We start from the raw sequence: 14,303 nt of genomic DNA on the forward strand, positions 1-14,303 counted from the left end.
AATAATGTAAGCAAGGAAAATTGTCTGGAACTTGAAACCGCCCGCCCAATAAAAAAAGTGAAGTCCCATGTCCCCTAGTGGGGTAAAGGGCAGATGCATTATACATCTGTTTCACTGATCGATTTTCTTTAGGGACAAGTAGGTAATCAGCCTTCTGTGTCCTACCAGACCAAGACCCAATGAAGATGTAAGGAATTAACAAAAATATTTTAAAACTAGCAGTCCGCCCCGGCTTCGCCCGTGGTACATGTTTACGTTTTCTCTACGTAAGAACCATCCTCGTACTTCAAGGAATATAATAAAAAAAGAATTATCGAAATCGGTTCAGCCGTTCTCGAGTTATGCGCTTACCAACACATTTTGCGATTCATTTTTATATATAAGAATATTATTTATATGTATACTTTTGCATTACATATTACCCAATGGACCTTCTTCTACAATTTATAGACTAAAAAAACACGTATTAACGGTTAACGTAATATTTTTTTTATTCTGAAGGAAGTGCCATACTTATTTTTCCAGTTCTACTTGTAAAAATCTATACTAATATTATAAAGCTGCAGAGTTTGTTTGTTTGAACGCTATAATCCCAGGAACTACTGGTCCGATTTGAAAAATTATTTCGGTGTTAGATAGCCCATTTATCGAGGAAGGCTATAAGGCTATATAACCTGTGTATATAACGCTAAGACCAACAGGAGCGCGGAGCATAAGTATTATAATATATGAGAGTGCCATATTTGTTAAAATTATACCCCCTTTTTTATTACATCGGTCGTTAGTTTAAAGATGAAATCTTTCTCTAATCGTCACAATATATTAAAATCATAACAGGATAAAAATTGTGCGAATCCGACATGAGAGAAACACAAATAAATAAACATATATAAATAACTTTCGAACACTTCTACATTGATTGCTCTTTCAGTATTATAGGTCCAACACTTTTTGCTCTTTGCCAAACACACATTCTTTCGCCTCAAATATTTTAACTAAATATGCTATGTTTAAACTAAAGAACCGAGCAAAAAATGTAAAATCACACCATGAAACTGAATCCCACTTATGTTTTTTTAGCATTTTGCATAATGGAAGGTCTAAGCAATTTGCCCTGAGCCTATACATAAATTGCTGAGATGCTTTGTGGTACATATAGTAGTTTAAAAGCGAATACATATAGTAAGTACTTCAGTATTCAATGTTAAAAATTTAACTTATTTTAATAGGCATTTGAAGTAAAACTTCTTAAGACGCATTGAGAGTAAAATTTCATGGTCACGTCATGACAATACCATCACGTAAAAATACATCTTTGAATCTTGCCAAAGAAGATCTTCTGACGCATGAGCTCGGAACACACGCTCTTTTTATATCTCAAACTAGCTGTGCCTCGCGGTTTTACCCGCAATACTCCGCTCCTATTGATCTTAGTGTCATGATATATTATAGCCTATAGCCTTCCTCGATAAATGGGCTATCTAACACCGAAAGAATTTTTCAAATTGGATCAGTAGTTCCTGAGATTAGCACGTTCAAACAAACAAAATCTTCAGCTTTATAATATTAGTATACTAGCGACCCGCCCCGGCTTCGCACGGGTGCAATGCAGATACTAAATACACTACAGAGAAACTCTGAACGTTGTATATAAAAACATAGCGGCCCGCTCCGGCTTCGAACGGGCTGTGGCACGGGTATAAAATAGATAGCCGGGCGGACGGCCGGTAGGTACCGCCGCAAACGCTACGTCCCGCAATTTTTAAATCTGTAATATCTTCGAAAATATTCACTTAAATCATACGGTGTAAAGGGCCATATAGATCTATATTAAATGAACAATGTATTCAAGGTATTTAATTGGTTAAGGATTAATGCTGTATTGGTTAAAATCGCATCGAAAATAAGCCATTATTTGTCGTAAAAAGTAATTGACAAAAAAAAAGTTATTGTGGGTTACCTATCCATAAGAGATAGACATATACCATCGCGGACTTTTCTGTAGACCTTTTCAATGTGTATAATACTTTTTACATTATTTTGATAAAACTCCTAGGGTTCAGCCTGCGTTTGCAATGTAAGCGGAAAAAATGTAATTTTTTACGACATCACATTAGAAACCTCAAAAATAACAGTACTTCTCCACTATTTAATGGATGTTATTATACATATAAACCTTCCTCTTGAATCACTCTATCTATTAAAAAAAAACCGCATCAAAATCCGTGGCGTAGTTTTAAAGATTTAAGCGTACAAAGGGACATAGGGACATAGGGACAGGAAAAGTGACTTTGTTTTATACTATGTAGTGATGATGATAGATTCAAAATGAAACGTGTTGGTGGTCGTAGTGGTCATACGTACGTGGTGGTACAATATTTTGTTAATGTTTCAGAAATAAGTCAAATATAAAAATAAAACTCTTAGGTAACATAAAATAATTCTAAAATCTAAACAAATTTTTATTTAGCAACATAAAAACCAACATATTTTTTTTTTATTGTTCGAACTAAGACTTGAAAATATTTATTAAAAATCGCCCTTTCCTCAACTTGCGCCTCAAGTAAAAGATTACAATCTAATATCTTTAATCTTTTTGTGTACGAAACTTATTGTTAACGTTATATCATATTGTGGCCACTTATATCTGTCCTTGTCTATTGTTGGCTTATGGCCATATAACGTATTAACGTGGTCAAATGAACATTTATTTATACATGTCAGTTATGGCGGGAAAAGGAAGAAAATAACAAGAAAAATAAAATAATTTCGATACATTCGAAATTGTAAATATGATAAAAATGTACTATATAAGAATGTTATAGCATATATTTTGTGAATTGTAATAATCCATATAAAATAATACACAGGAATTTTAAAGCTACATAAATTAAAAAATCTATTTATCAAAATTAGTGTAGATATAGAAATTCAGAAGGTTTTCCGATAAATTATGTCAATAGTTAGATATGTTCCTAAGTCATTTTCATTGCCACTGAAACGGAAAACCCCACATGAAATTCGATACGCCATCATTTTGGCCTTAACTTTAAAAACAGGCATCCAGAGTGCAGTGGGGATAAAAAAATCCTCTATACAAATACATATATAAAATTATAAACGCGATAGTTTGTAAGAACGTACGGAAGTATGTTTGTTATTCTGTCACGCGAAAACTGAAATAATTTTGATGATCTCCCTACTGGTATGGCGAAAGACGCGGGTCCGAATCCCGCCGCGTGATCGATTTTTTTCAATTCTATAAATTTCTCATTTATAAAGCACTAGCTTTCCGCCCGCGGCTTCACCCGCGTTTTCAAAGAAAAACCCGTTCCCGTAGGATTTCCGGGATAAAACCTATCCTATGTCCTTTCTCGGGTATCAAAATATCTCTATACCAAATTTCATGCAAATTGGTTCAGTAGTTAAGGCGTGATTGAGTAACAGACAGACAGACAGAGTTACTTTCGCATTTATAATATTAGTACCTATGGATTTGAATGCTATAAAACTAAATATCGAATTTTAAGGAGCCTCTATAGCCTAAGTGCTAGAATCACTATCTCTATCTACAGAAATCTGTACATTGCTGGTTAGCAAGTAAAACCGCGGCACAGATAGTTTATTAAAAATATGACATTCGATCATGATGCCTTGTCAACTAAGGTCATTAACTGGCAAGCCAGACTGCCCCATTGTTATGATAATATAATTATTACTTTTATTATAATAAAACAAAGGATTTGAGCGGTAACGGATTTGGATTAACAATTCAAAATTATACGCGGCTATGTGAAACAACTTATGTCAAATGTGTAAAGCGCGGGAAATTAATCTATAAACATTGAGGTATTATTACGACGACATAGCTCAATGTCTATAGATTACATATTGAGTTTGATTGAGCATAAACGAAAAATTATAGTAGAGCCATTTTAATAGGCAACATTTGACAGTTCAACAAAATTCAAGAACGTAACCTAGTAACGACGACATAGAATAACATGATATTTCGTTTTGTTAGAACTGCACATTTGCTTGACTTTTTTCAATTACGACTACATATTTATAATAACAATGACCTATACAAGTAATTTTAAGATTTCATTTTACTGATAAACCATTTTAAACATAATAAACAATTTCTGAATTGAAGAACTGACGTCACTACAATTTTGTGTCAATAAACCTTTTTTCTTTTTAAATACCAGAGACGTTACTCTAAAAATCGAAATCTGACATCTAGAATCGAATGCATTGATTACTTGTGAATAAAAATTATCATAAATCAATAAATTCGATTGACAAATGTTTCAAATCCGTATCGATTAATTCACTTTAATCGATGATTTTAAGCAGGTTACCCTCAGAGGCAAATGTTGCCTATTAAATTGGCTCGACAATAATAACTAATCAACATAATAATAGCAACTAAAAACCTGAATTAATTATTTAATATTATTGTCATAACTTACATGAAACACCCGAAGAATTGAAAGCACATAAATAATTCTATTCAGTATATAATTCCATAGAATATTATATTAATTTACATTTCAATAATTTTAACATTCATTAAATTTAACTAATTGTTACACTTGAAAATTTATGAAACAAATGAATTCACAATGTTCCATTCCATTTTTTGAAATGTTCCAATTTTTTTTCTTAATATTTTTTTTTAAACTGCCAGTTAATACTTGTGTACCAGCCAGTGTCTATAAAAATAAAAAAGTTTGGTTATAAAAACTTTATTTTAGTATTACTTAGTTACGTTTGATTTAGTTTTCAGTTTAAAATGAATTAAATATATATACAAAAATATTGTAAAATGGATATTGAGATCTTGCGTTTTCTTTTTTTTATACCAGCTTGGTAAATGAACCCCTGTAGCTGGGTATTTATTTATTTATTTAGTATACAATATTATACCGTTTCATTTTTTAATGATGAAATCTTAAGGCTGTATTTATTTCATTTAAAAAAAATATAAATAGAAAAATCACTTGATCCTTTTTCTTCTTTTTTGTAAAAAAATATAATATCTTAAATATTATTCAAAAAAACTCTAAAAATAACTTACCCTTATAAGAAATTCCAGATTCCGGGTTCCTGCCATACCCGGGTCTATCATAATCTGCAACAGAAACCGGTCTAGTAGTTATGACGTTTCCATCAGGTTTAGCAATATAACTTGGCGCATCTGGCTTCTCATATTCAAACTCATAAACCGGTCTAACATCCGGTCTATCCGGGTCTATAGATTGGTTATAACTAGGTCTATAACCTGTGGAACCATAACCAGTTGTAGTCGATCCGTAACCTTCTGAGTATGATGGTTTCGATTGGCCATAACCACTGGGCTTCGATTCTTCATAACCACCGTAACTTTGGCTTGATTCTTGATTGCTTCCGTATGCTGGTTTTGATGTTTGACCGTAACCGCTAGGTTTTGTGTCATAGCTCGTTTCGCTGTAACTATTCGGTTTGTTATAACCATTGTCACCGTAACTAGGTTTTTCATAACCAGGTTTATTATAACCATCGTTAGGTTTACTGCCATAATTGCTTCCGCTATAACTTGGTTTTGAATCATAACCACCTTCACTATAGCTGGGTTTATGTTGGTTATAACCATCGCTAGGTTTCGATCCGTAATTATTGTTAGGTTTTTCAGTTTGATAATTCGTTTCTCCGTAACTTGAAACAGCAGTTTCCTGATAGCTAGGTTTATATGGTCTATTATTATATGGTCTATCTTCACTTTCACTATAGCTAGGCTTTTGTTGATTATAACCATCACTAGGTTTCGATCCATAATTATTGTTGGGCTTGTCTGTTTGATAACCAGTTTCTCCGTAACCGACAACAGCAGTTTCCTGACTTGGTTTATATGGTCTATTATTATAGGGTCTATCTTCACTTGGTCTTTTATAACCATACATATCGTATAAATGATGCGTGCCGTATCCAAGATGGCTGCCGAATAAAGAATTGTCATCGTACACAGGTTCGTTGTACGGCCGCTTGTTTGTGTCATATTTGTTATAGCTGCTTTGACTTTGTTGTCCATACGAGGCTGTGTTATGAGTTGTATCGTGACTAGATTGGCCATAACTTGAAGTAGGTCTATTCGATTGGCTGTACGATTGGCCATCGTTGCCATAACTATTGGAACCATAGTTGTTTTGCGATCCATGACCATAGCCAGAACTATTTTCATTGCTAGAATGACTATTAGTACTCTGAGTGTATCCCTGATTTTCGTAGCTTGGTCTACTATAGCTAGGTCTGCTGTCTGATGTTTGAGAAAGTCCGTAGCCGTTTTGATTCTGACTTTGACCATACTTATTATCATTTTGACCATACGCACTTTGACTAGTTTGACTACTAGTACCATAATTTGCACCGTATTGGCTAGACTGTCCATATTGTTGACTTTGACCATAACCGTACTTATTTCCTGATTCATATCCACTTTGACCATATTGACTGGAACTTGGCCTTTGATAAGGCTTTTCTGTACTGAATCCATAACCGTTTACCGGCCTCTCTGGCTTCACGTAACTTTCTTGTCCATAACCATATTGATTAGAAGAGGCTTGGTACTGATTGTATCCGTAACTTTGACCATAGCTTACAGAACTTTGCTCATACGGTCTCTTTACTGGCTTATATCTAGGTGGATCGTATATTTCTACATGAATGGAATTATCTTGACCTCCGTAATTGCTTGCGTATTGACTATTATAACTGTAGGAGGGTCTATCACTCGCGTATTGACTATTATAGTTATATGAGGGTCTATCGTATTCTGGTCTTGAACTGACCTGATTGTAACCATTGTTAAAAGAACTATCAGGCTTTGGCTTCCTATTTGGTCGTATTATGTATTGATATTGTGGCTTTTCTGGTATATATTCAGGTTTAGGTCCATACGCATCGTGTGTTTCTTCACTCGGTCCTCCGTATGGGTCTGGTCTGAAGTTTGGACGCGGTCGTCTATGAGAATCATAACCTGGTCGACCAGGTTTTTCATTATAAGGAATGTTTTCTGGCGCATGTGGTCCATAGCTTGGTGGTCTGTCATCTGGGCTTTGATTGTCGAAACTGTCTGGTCGGTCGTTGTAACTCGGTCGTCTGTCTGGTCGCGAATCTTCATACTCATCAGCTAGAGGTCGCTTTGAATCTTCGTCTGGTCTAAGCATAGGTCGATGTAACGGTCCATTTTCAAGGAAATCTTGGTCTATTGGTGTGGGTGGAGATTGCTCGCATTGTATTCTTCTAACGTAAACATCGTAGTCTGGATTGCGAAGGAGTGGTTTGTCTTCTTTTATTTGCTTCTCGTTTATATTGCTGAGGTCGCATGTTGAGTTACCTTTGGCACCAACACTGGAAGTTAATAGTTAAATATTTTAATTTTCCGCGCAATAATAACAATATTTAAACTATCTTCTTATATATTGTGTATAAAATGCATATAGAACATAAAAAAAAATATATAAAATATAAAATACTAGTTTTCTAACTAATGTTAATCAATAAGTTAAATACTTAAATGATGGAAAAAGAATGAAAGTCAATGCAGTAGTTTTTAAGCTTATTGCGAACAGACAGACGCGGTGGAGGTCTTTGAACTCACTCAAACTCAAACATTTATTTATTCAATTAGACTTCTCATAAAAGCACTTTTGAATCGTCATAACATTTTTTAACATTTACCACCTGCTATTGTTTTCTAATATGTAGTTAATATCAATAATTCTTATTTCTTACCCATAATCATACGCCTGACATTGTTTATCCTGCTTGCAGATTTGTTCGCACTCCTTCGTCGTTAGTTCTGAGACATTCCGATAGATGGAGCTAGGTGGTAATTGTTCGCCGATCGCAATTCTTTCGAAACAGTCTGTGAAAATTATAACAAAATAAACAATATTATAATGTGGTAAAAAAATATTAAAAATTTGTTAAAAATAATAAATGCATATTTTTGTCTTTTACTACAAAATAATTATCGCACTAAGTTGAAATTTCTACATCAAAATGTTATTTTTTCATTGCAATAAGGTATTTTTAATACAATACAATCATAAATTTTATCTTTTAGGACACTGTTTAATGACATCGTTTGACTTTCTTTAACGTTGAAAGGATTGTATGTATAGCATCATATTGGTGTCTGAAAATAGTAAAATTAAATAGGCAGGCTACAGTCTACTATATACCGTGGTGAAAAAACTAATTTCCATACATACATATTTATATATAATATGTACATATTTATTTTGATTACTCAGGCTTAGCACGAAAAGCTATCAAGGAAATACAAGTTATATGTTACGTTTCTTTGCCTTCATTTAATATAACTTTAAAATAAAAATTGCACACAAACTGCATTTAAGCTTGTTTCGTCATTTCCCATTGTCCTACAATTCAGTACAAAACGATCACTTGACATCCAATAGCGGATGTATTGCATTACATGTGTTATGTAAGCTTTATTGCACCTTCGAAAAGAATGTATTGGTTTGGGACAAAAATATGTGATTAAACTTTTTGTCAAATATGTATAGTCCGGGATACATCGCCCATTTTTGCAAGTGATTACTATCAAGCTAATTTTTCGTGAGTAGCTTTATTTTGATGAGATGCCCAATAATTTCATCATGAAATTTTCATGTACGAAACTCTCGATCGTGGTAGCTACCAGAGGAAACAAGGATAAAATATTTTGATTTGATGGTTCTCAAATATTAATTACTAACTGAATGTTTTTTTTGTTCAATCTCAAGATTATTATCTAAATTATTCGAAAAAATATTTGTCCTACAAAATCTATGGTTTGATCAAAGAGTCCCCCTTTCCAATGTGTATCGATAACGAAGTCATCATAAATGATTACTAACCAGCTGATTTTTTTATTTTCACTTATTTAATACTTATATAATTCAACAGACATATTGTCCTACAAATTGCGTAATAAATATTTGAGAACCGTCAAATCAAAAATTTTTATCCTTGTTACCTCTGTAAGCTACCACAATCGAGAGTTTCGTACATGAAATTATTGGGCATCTCATCAAAATAAAGCTACTCACGAAAAATTAGCTTGATACTAATCACTTGCAAAAATGGGCGATGTATCCCGGACTAGTATTGTAATTATTGAAATTTGAAATTATTTCTGAGTGACGAAAGCTTAATAATTTTATGCCAGTTACACTCTTTCCTTGTTAAAATTTTAAATAGGATTGAGATTTTAATAAGTAGATTTCAGCCCGCTGAAAGCTGTGAAAATGATGAAAAGTTATTTATACCTGACCACAAAATGAAAATTGGTGCAGTACTTTTTGAGTTGATAGCGAACGGACAGACGCGGCAGAGGGTTTCAGGACTTTTTATTATATCTAACATGAATTTAGTCATTAATCAATCTAAAAATTAAATAATTTTTCAAAAATAAGTTTACTTTTCAACTTTAAGCTCTATTACCTACTGTCACAACTTCTGAATTGCTTATCTATCTATTAAAATAATAAACGTTTTAAAATGTTTTATGAAAATAAACGTATTTTTTACATCTGGTCCTATCTCGTAAGTTATTATAATTCTTCTTATTACATTAAAATTCAATTGCTAATCAGAACGTGTCAAATATTTACATACTAGCTTCACATTCAGTTTCTGATGTGGTTTCTGATTAATAATAACATAATATTATGTTATCTGCATTGGTTATCTGCAACATTCTTCGTTGTTCTCAGCAACACCTTTGCCAATCTGAAAAAAAGTAATAAAAAAAAACATACCTTCAATCGACGTCCCCAAAATAGAGTCTATGGTCAATGTCAATACAGCCGACGCGAGTAATACTGGCCATAAAATTAATACGTAAAACATTTTGACCGATACACCTAACATGGCTATTAACACATAATTTAAATAAAAAAAAAACAATTAAGTTTTTTAACAGAGAAAAAAAAGATTCTATTCTATTTCCCGCCGCTTATGTCTGGCTGAATGTCAAAGCTCCCGCCAAAAATTGCGCACTGTCAGTGAACTTTTTAAAATTTTTCAAGGATAAGGAATACGTCCATTCGGTTTTGATTTTACAAATAATGTGGCGCAAATCTTCTTAGGTGTGTACGTTTCGGTTCGCTGAAATCGTTGTCTCAGTTAAATTGAATGAATCGTGGTCAGTTTTCACACTTATTAATTATTTTTATAATAGACAATGGATTGTTTTAATATCAATTAAATTTTACAATTTTATTTTATTAATGACTGCAAATAATTGGAAATACCTACTTAAAATATGTAGCATGTATGGTACTTACATTAATATATTTCGTTCATAAAGTAACCAATGTGTAAAATAGCAAAAAATATGTAAAAATAGTTATGACTGGATGAACAATGAACATGCTATGGTAAAAAATTATTTAGTTGATTATATTTTAAAATTTAAATCAAAGAATATGTTTGTTAGTCATAAGGTTATAATGAAATGTAATTCATCGAATTTTGAAACTCATAATATTAAAAAAAAAGTTTTTCAATTCGATTAAATTGCCTCAGACTGTCTTTTATTTTTATTACACTACTTACTACACAAAATATGACTACCTATTTATTAAAATTAAAATCTCATTCAAATAATGAAGGCCTGTGTCGTGGCCTTTTCCCCTTTAAAATTGCATAGCTGGTTATTATTATGAAGAATATAGCCAAAGCAATTATAGTTACTTTTTTAATTATACTTTTTACGTTTAATTACAATAGATATCTAAAAGTTAAATAAGTTTTTCATATCTTTTAAATCTATACTAATATTATAAAGCTGAAGAGTTTGTTTGTTTGTTTGTTTGAACGCACTAATCTCGGGAACTACTGGTCCGATTTGAAGAATTCTTTCGGTGTTAGATAGCCCATTTATCGAGGAAGGTTATAGGCTATATTTCATCACGCTACGGGCAACAGGAGTGGAGCCACGGGGGTGAAACCGCGCGGAGCAGCTAGTATTAATTATAAATTTGAAGATACGTAATCTCAGGGTGTATAACAATAAAACCTCTGTGATTAAAAAAAAACACCAGACCATTGACCCTCCCGCCATTTTAATCATGTCTTTCAATAAAATAATAAAAAATAAAACAGTTACAACGTAGGAAATCTTTGTATGAATCATTAACAATTATTTTTACTGAATTAACATAAAATACTGAATCTCACGGCTTTGGAAATTCTATTTGTAAAGTTTGCGTTAGTCGTCTTTAAGGATAACGTTAGAAAAGTGTGGATATTCATTACTATCCAGTCAGTAGGTATATCCATACCTACTGAACTAGAGTATCTATATAGTAAAAATATTTATTTGTCCAAAACACACACGATATTTTGTTGTATCTTAAAACTTAATAGTTTGGTTTAAAGCGATGAACACAAGAAGATACCGCGTTTTGTGCAATTTAAAAATTCATTTGACAGTCGTTTAACTTTACATTTTATAAATTGTATTACATTCCAGGACAAAGGGCAACCACTTTCACCATGAGGAATGATAACATTTACTCGAATGTAAATTATTATTTTTTTACCTTTCTGTGTCTCCAATTCCGTTCAATATAATATTTTGTAGGTATACCTACGTATATTTTAATACGTCAAATTAGTAACAATTATAATTTTGATTTCTTAATTGACAACATTTTACTTAAATTGAACAACAATATTGAAATCATAATAATAAATGAATTCCACTAGAAACTTTTTTAAAGTTCATTTCTAAGTCTTATCCTCACAAATCTAACGATAAATTTTTGAGATAATTAGAGGTTAGCAATCACGTTATCTCGATCTGAGTACATACAAAAATTAATAAAATAATAACGTGTCAGGATTTAGGGAAGGATACATGAAGAGTGTAAAATTATTTTATTTTATTTTATTTTTATTTCACAGCGACCTTTGCTAATACCTACATAATAATATGTACTCTAAGGACCTTTGGAAATGTTAATGTTAGTGTTTATGGAAGACTAGCTGTTCCGCGCGGTTTCACCCGCGTTGCTCCGCTCCTGTTGGTCTTATCGTGATGATATATTATAACCTATAGCCTTCCTCGATAAATGAGCTATCTCACACCGAAAGAATTTTTCAAATCGGACCAGTAGTTCCTGAGATTAGCATGTTCAAACAAACAAACAAACTCTTCAGCTTTATAATATTAGTATAGATAATAAACTCAATTAAATACCTACTTACTATTTTACGGGTATCAAATAATTGTTATAAGCTAGAATCACAGAATGCTGCTGTATTATTTCAATGTTATTTTTAAACCAACTTACAACAAGCGAAGTCGGCTCGCCGTACAGTCATCCATACAACAATTTCTGAATATGTTTTACAATGACATGCCTACTAACGTTATGATAGAATGTACACATAATTATTAGTAAAAATAGATCTAGGTAAGTAACTCATCAATAAAAAGATGATCTGCGCATGTGCAGGAAATGCTATATCAAAGTAATTCTTATATCTACCACTAGCTGCTCCGCGCGGTTTCACCCCCGTGGCTCCACTCCTGTTGGTCGTAGCGTGATGATATAATAGCCTTCCTCGATAAATGGGCTATCTAACACCGAAAGAATTTTTCAAATCGGACCAGTAGTTTCCGAGATTAGCGCGTTCAAACAAACAAACAAACCCTTCAGCTTTATAATATTAGTATAGATTTTCTCTTTCCAATGTTAAAAAAGCCATATTTTTCAGCTCTATCGGCCATTATTTAAGAAATTAACACATTACGCTACTAGTTATTATTCTGTGACATTACATGGAAATTTAGCGCCATCTATACTTGTAAATAGAAAACCTAGCTAATCGTTCTTTTAATTTGTGCTTTTATTTTATTCACTCATTCAGCGGGAAACTTACTGGTATCTAACTAACTAAAAAATTCAGAATAGGCGATCCCAATAGAATTTTCAATTTATCAGTATTTCACCATCACCAGTCACCACTGCTCAAAAGAATGAAGGAAAGCTTTGCACTTGGCTCAGCGTGGTGGATTATGGTCTATGCTCTCGTATTCTACGTACAAACATGTGATAAGCTGCCAATCTTCCATCTTGTTCCGAAATAGTACATAGGGAAAGCAATTTGGACAATCTCCGAATAGTCTAAAACTTTTGTACAAATGCTCTAGGCACCATTCAGTTTAAGCACTGTGTAATTGATATTTTAAAAAAGCTAGGTAGGTAAGTCAATTGCTTATTTTTCAAACGTAAAACTTTACATCCATACTAATATTATAAATGCGAAAGTAACTCTATCTGTCTGTCTGTTACTCAATCACGTCTAAACTACTGAACCAATTTTCATGAAATTTGGTATGGAGATATTTTGATACTCGAGAAAGGACATAGGCTACTTTTTATCCCGGGAAAATTACACAATCCCGGAAATCCCACGGGAACGGGAACTATGCGGGTTTTTCTTTGACTGCGCGGGCGAATCCGCGGGCGGAAACCTATCCATACTATCCATACTAATATTATAAATGCGAAAGTAACTCTGTCTGTCTGTCTGTTACTCAATCACGCCTAAACTATTGAACCAATTTTCATGAAATTTGGTATGGAGATATTTTGATACCCGAGAAAGGACATAGGCTACTTTTTATCCCGGGAAAATGACGCAATCCCGGAAATCCCACGGGAACGGGAACTATGCGGGTTTTTCTTTGACTGCGCGGGCGAAGCCGCGGGCGGAAACCTAGTGTTGAATAAACGTCAAATCTGTCGATAGGCTTTGTTAAAATACGCTACATGAAACAGCAGAAGAGACACCTCCATAATATATCTGTGTAATATACCTATTTATTGACTGATTGCAGTTGTCACAACAAAAAGGAGCATTCAGCAAGCGTTTTGAAAGTTGGTAACCCGTGGCAGGATTTGAATCAATGTTCCAGGTGCTACCTTTGCTAAAAACAATTATTATTGAATTAGATAGAAATATTATATTCTGTCTAGACGGATATTCTATCCTTGCCTTACCATCTTATATTAAAATTATCAATTCGCAAGGATAACCATCGTACAACACTCGATTTAATTGCACTCTCTGACCCAGAACGGTACGATGTATTGTTTAATCGTTTCCTACATACAGGTCGATGACTTAGAATATACCTTCGTTAAACTGAGAACCATAAATAACACCTGACTCAGTCCGTTAAGTTTTATCTGATTGCAAGATGGGAGGATCCTAATATCCTATCCGAAACTCGT

General features: G+C 33.1%; 1 protein-coding gene across 1 annotated transcript in view; it reads right to left on the reverse strand.

The window, feature by feature from the left end:
• LOC149896623 (uncharacterized) overlaps nucleotides 1–9,924 on the reverse strand; it is a 32,861-nt gene extending 22,937 nt beyond the window's left edge. Inside the window, exons 1-3 of the mRNA XM_090117550.1 lie at nucleotides 9,813–9,924; nucleotides 7,777–7,909; nucleotides 5,084–7,392 (exon numbers count right to left, since the gene is read on the reverse strand). Of these exons, the coding sequence (XP_089973676.1) occupies nucleotides 5,084–7,392; nucleotides 7,777–7,909; nucleotides 9,813–9,924 (2,554 nt within the window). The remainder of the gene's footprint in view (nucleotides 1–5,083; nucleotides 7,393–7,776; nucleotides 7,910–9,812) is intronic.
• Nucleotides 9,925–14,303: the final 4,379 nt, after the last annotated feature.

The sequence above is a fragment of the Colias eurytheme genome, chromosome 28, assembly GCF_061535395.1.
Source record: "Colias eurytheme isolate Ceu_HAF_F1 chromosome 28, ilColEury1 Martin Lab GWU primary, whole genome shotgun sequence".
Classification (NCBI taxonomy): Eukaryota; Metazoa; Arthropoda; class Insecta; order Lepidoptera; family Pieridae; genus Colias; species Colias eurytheme.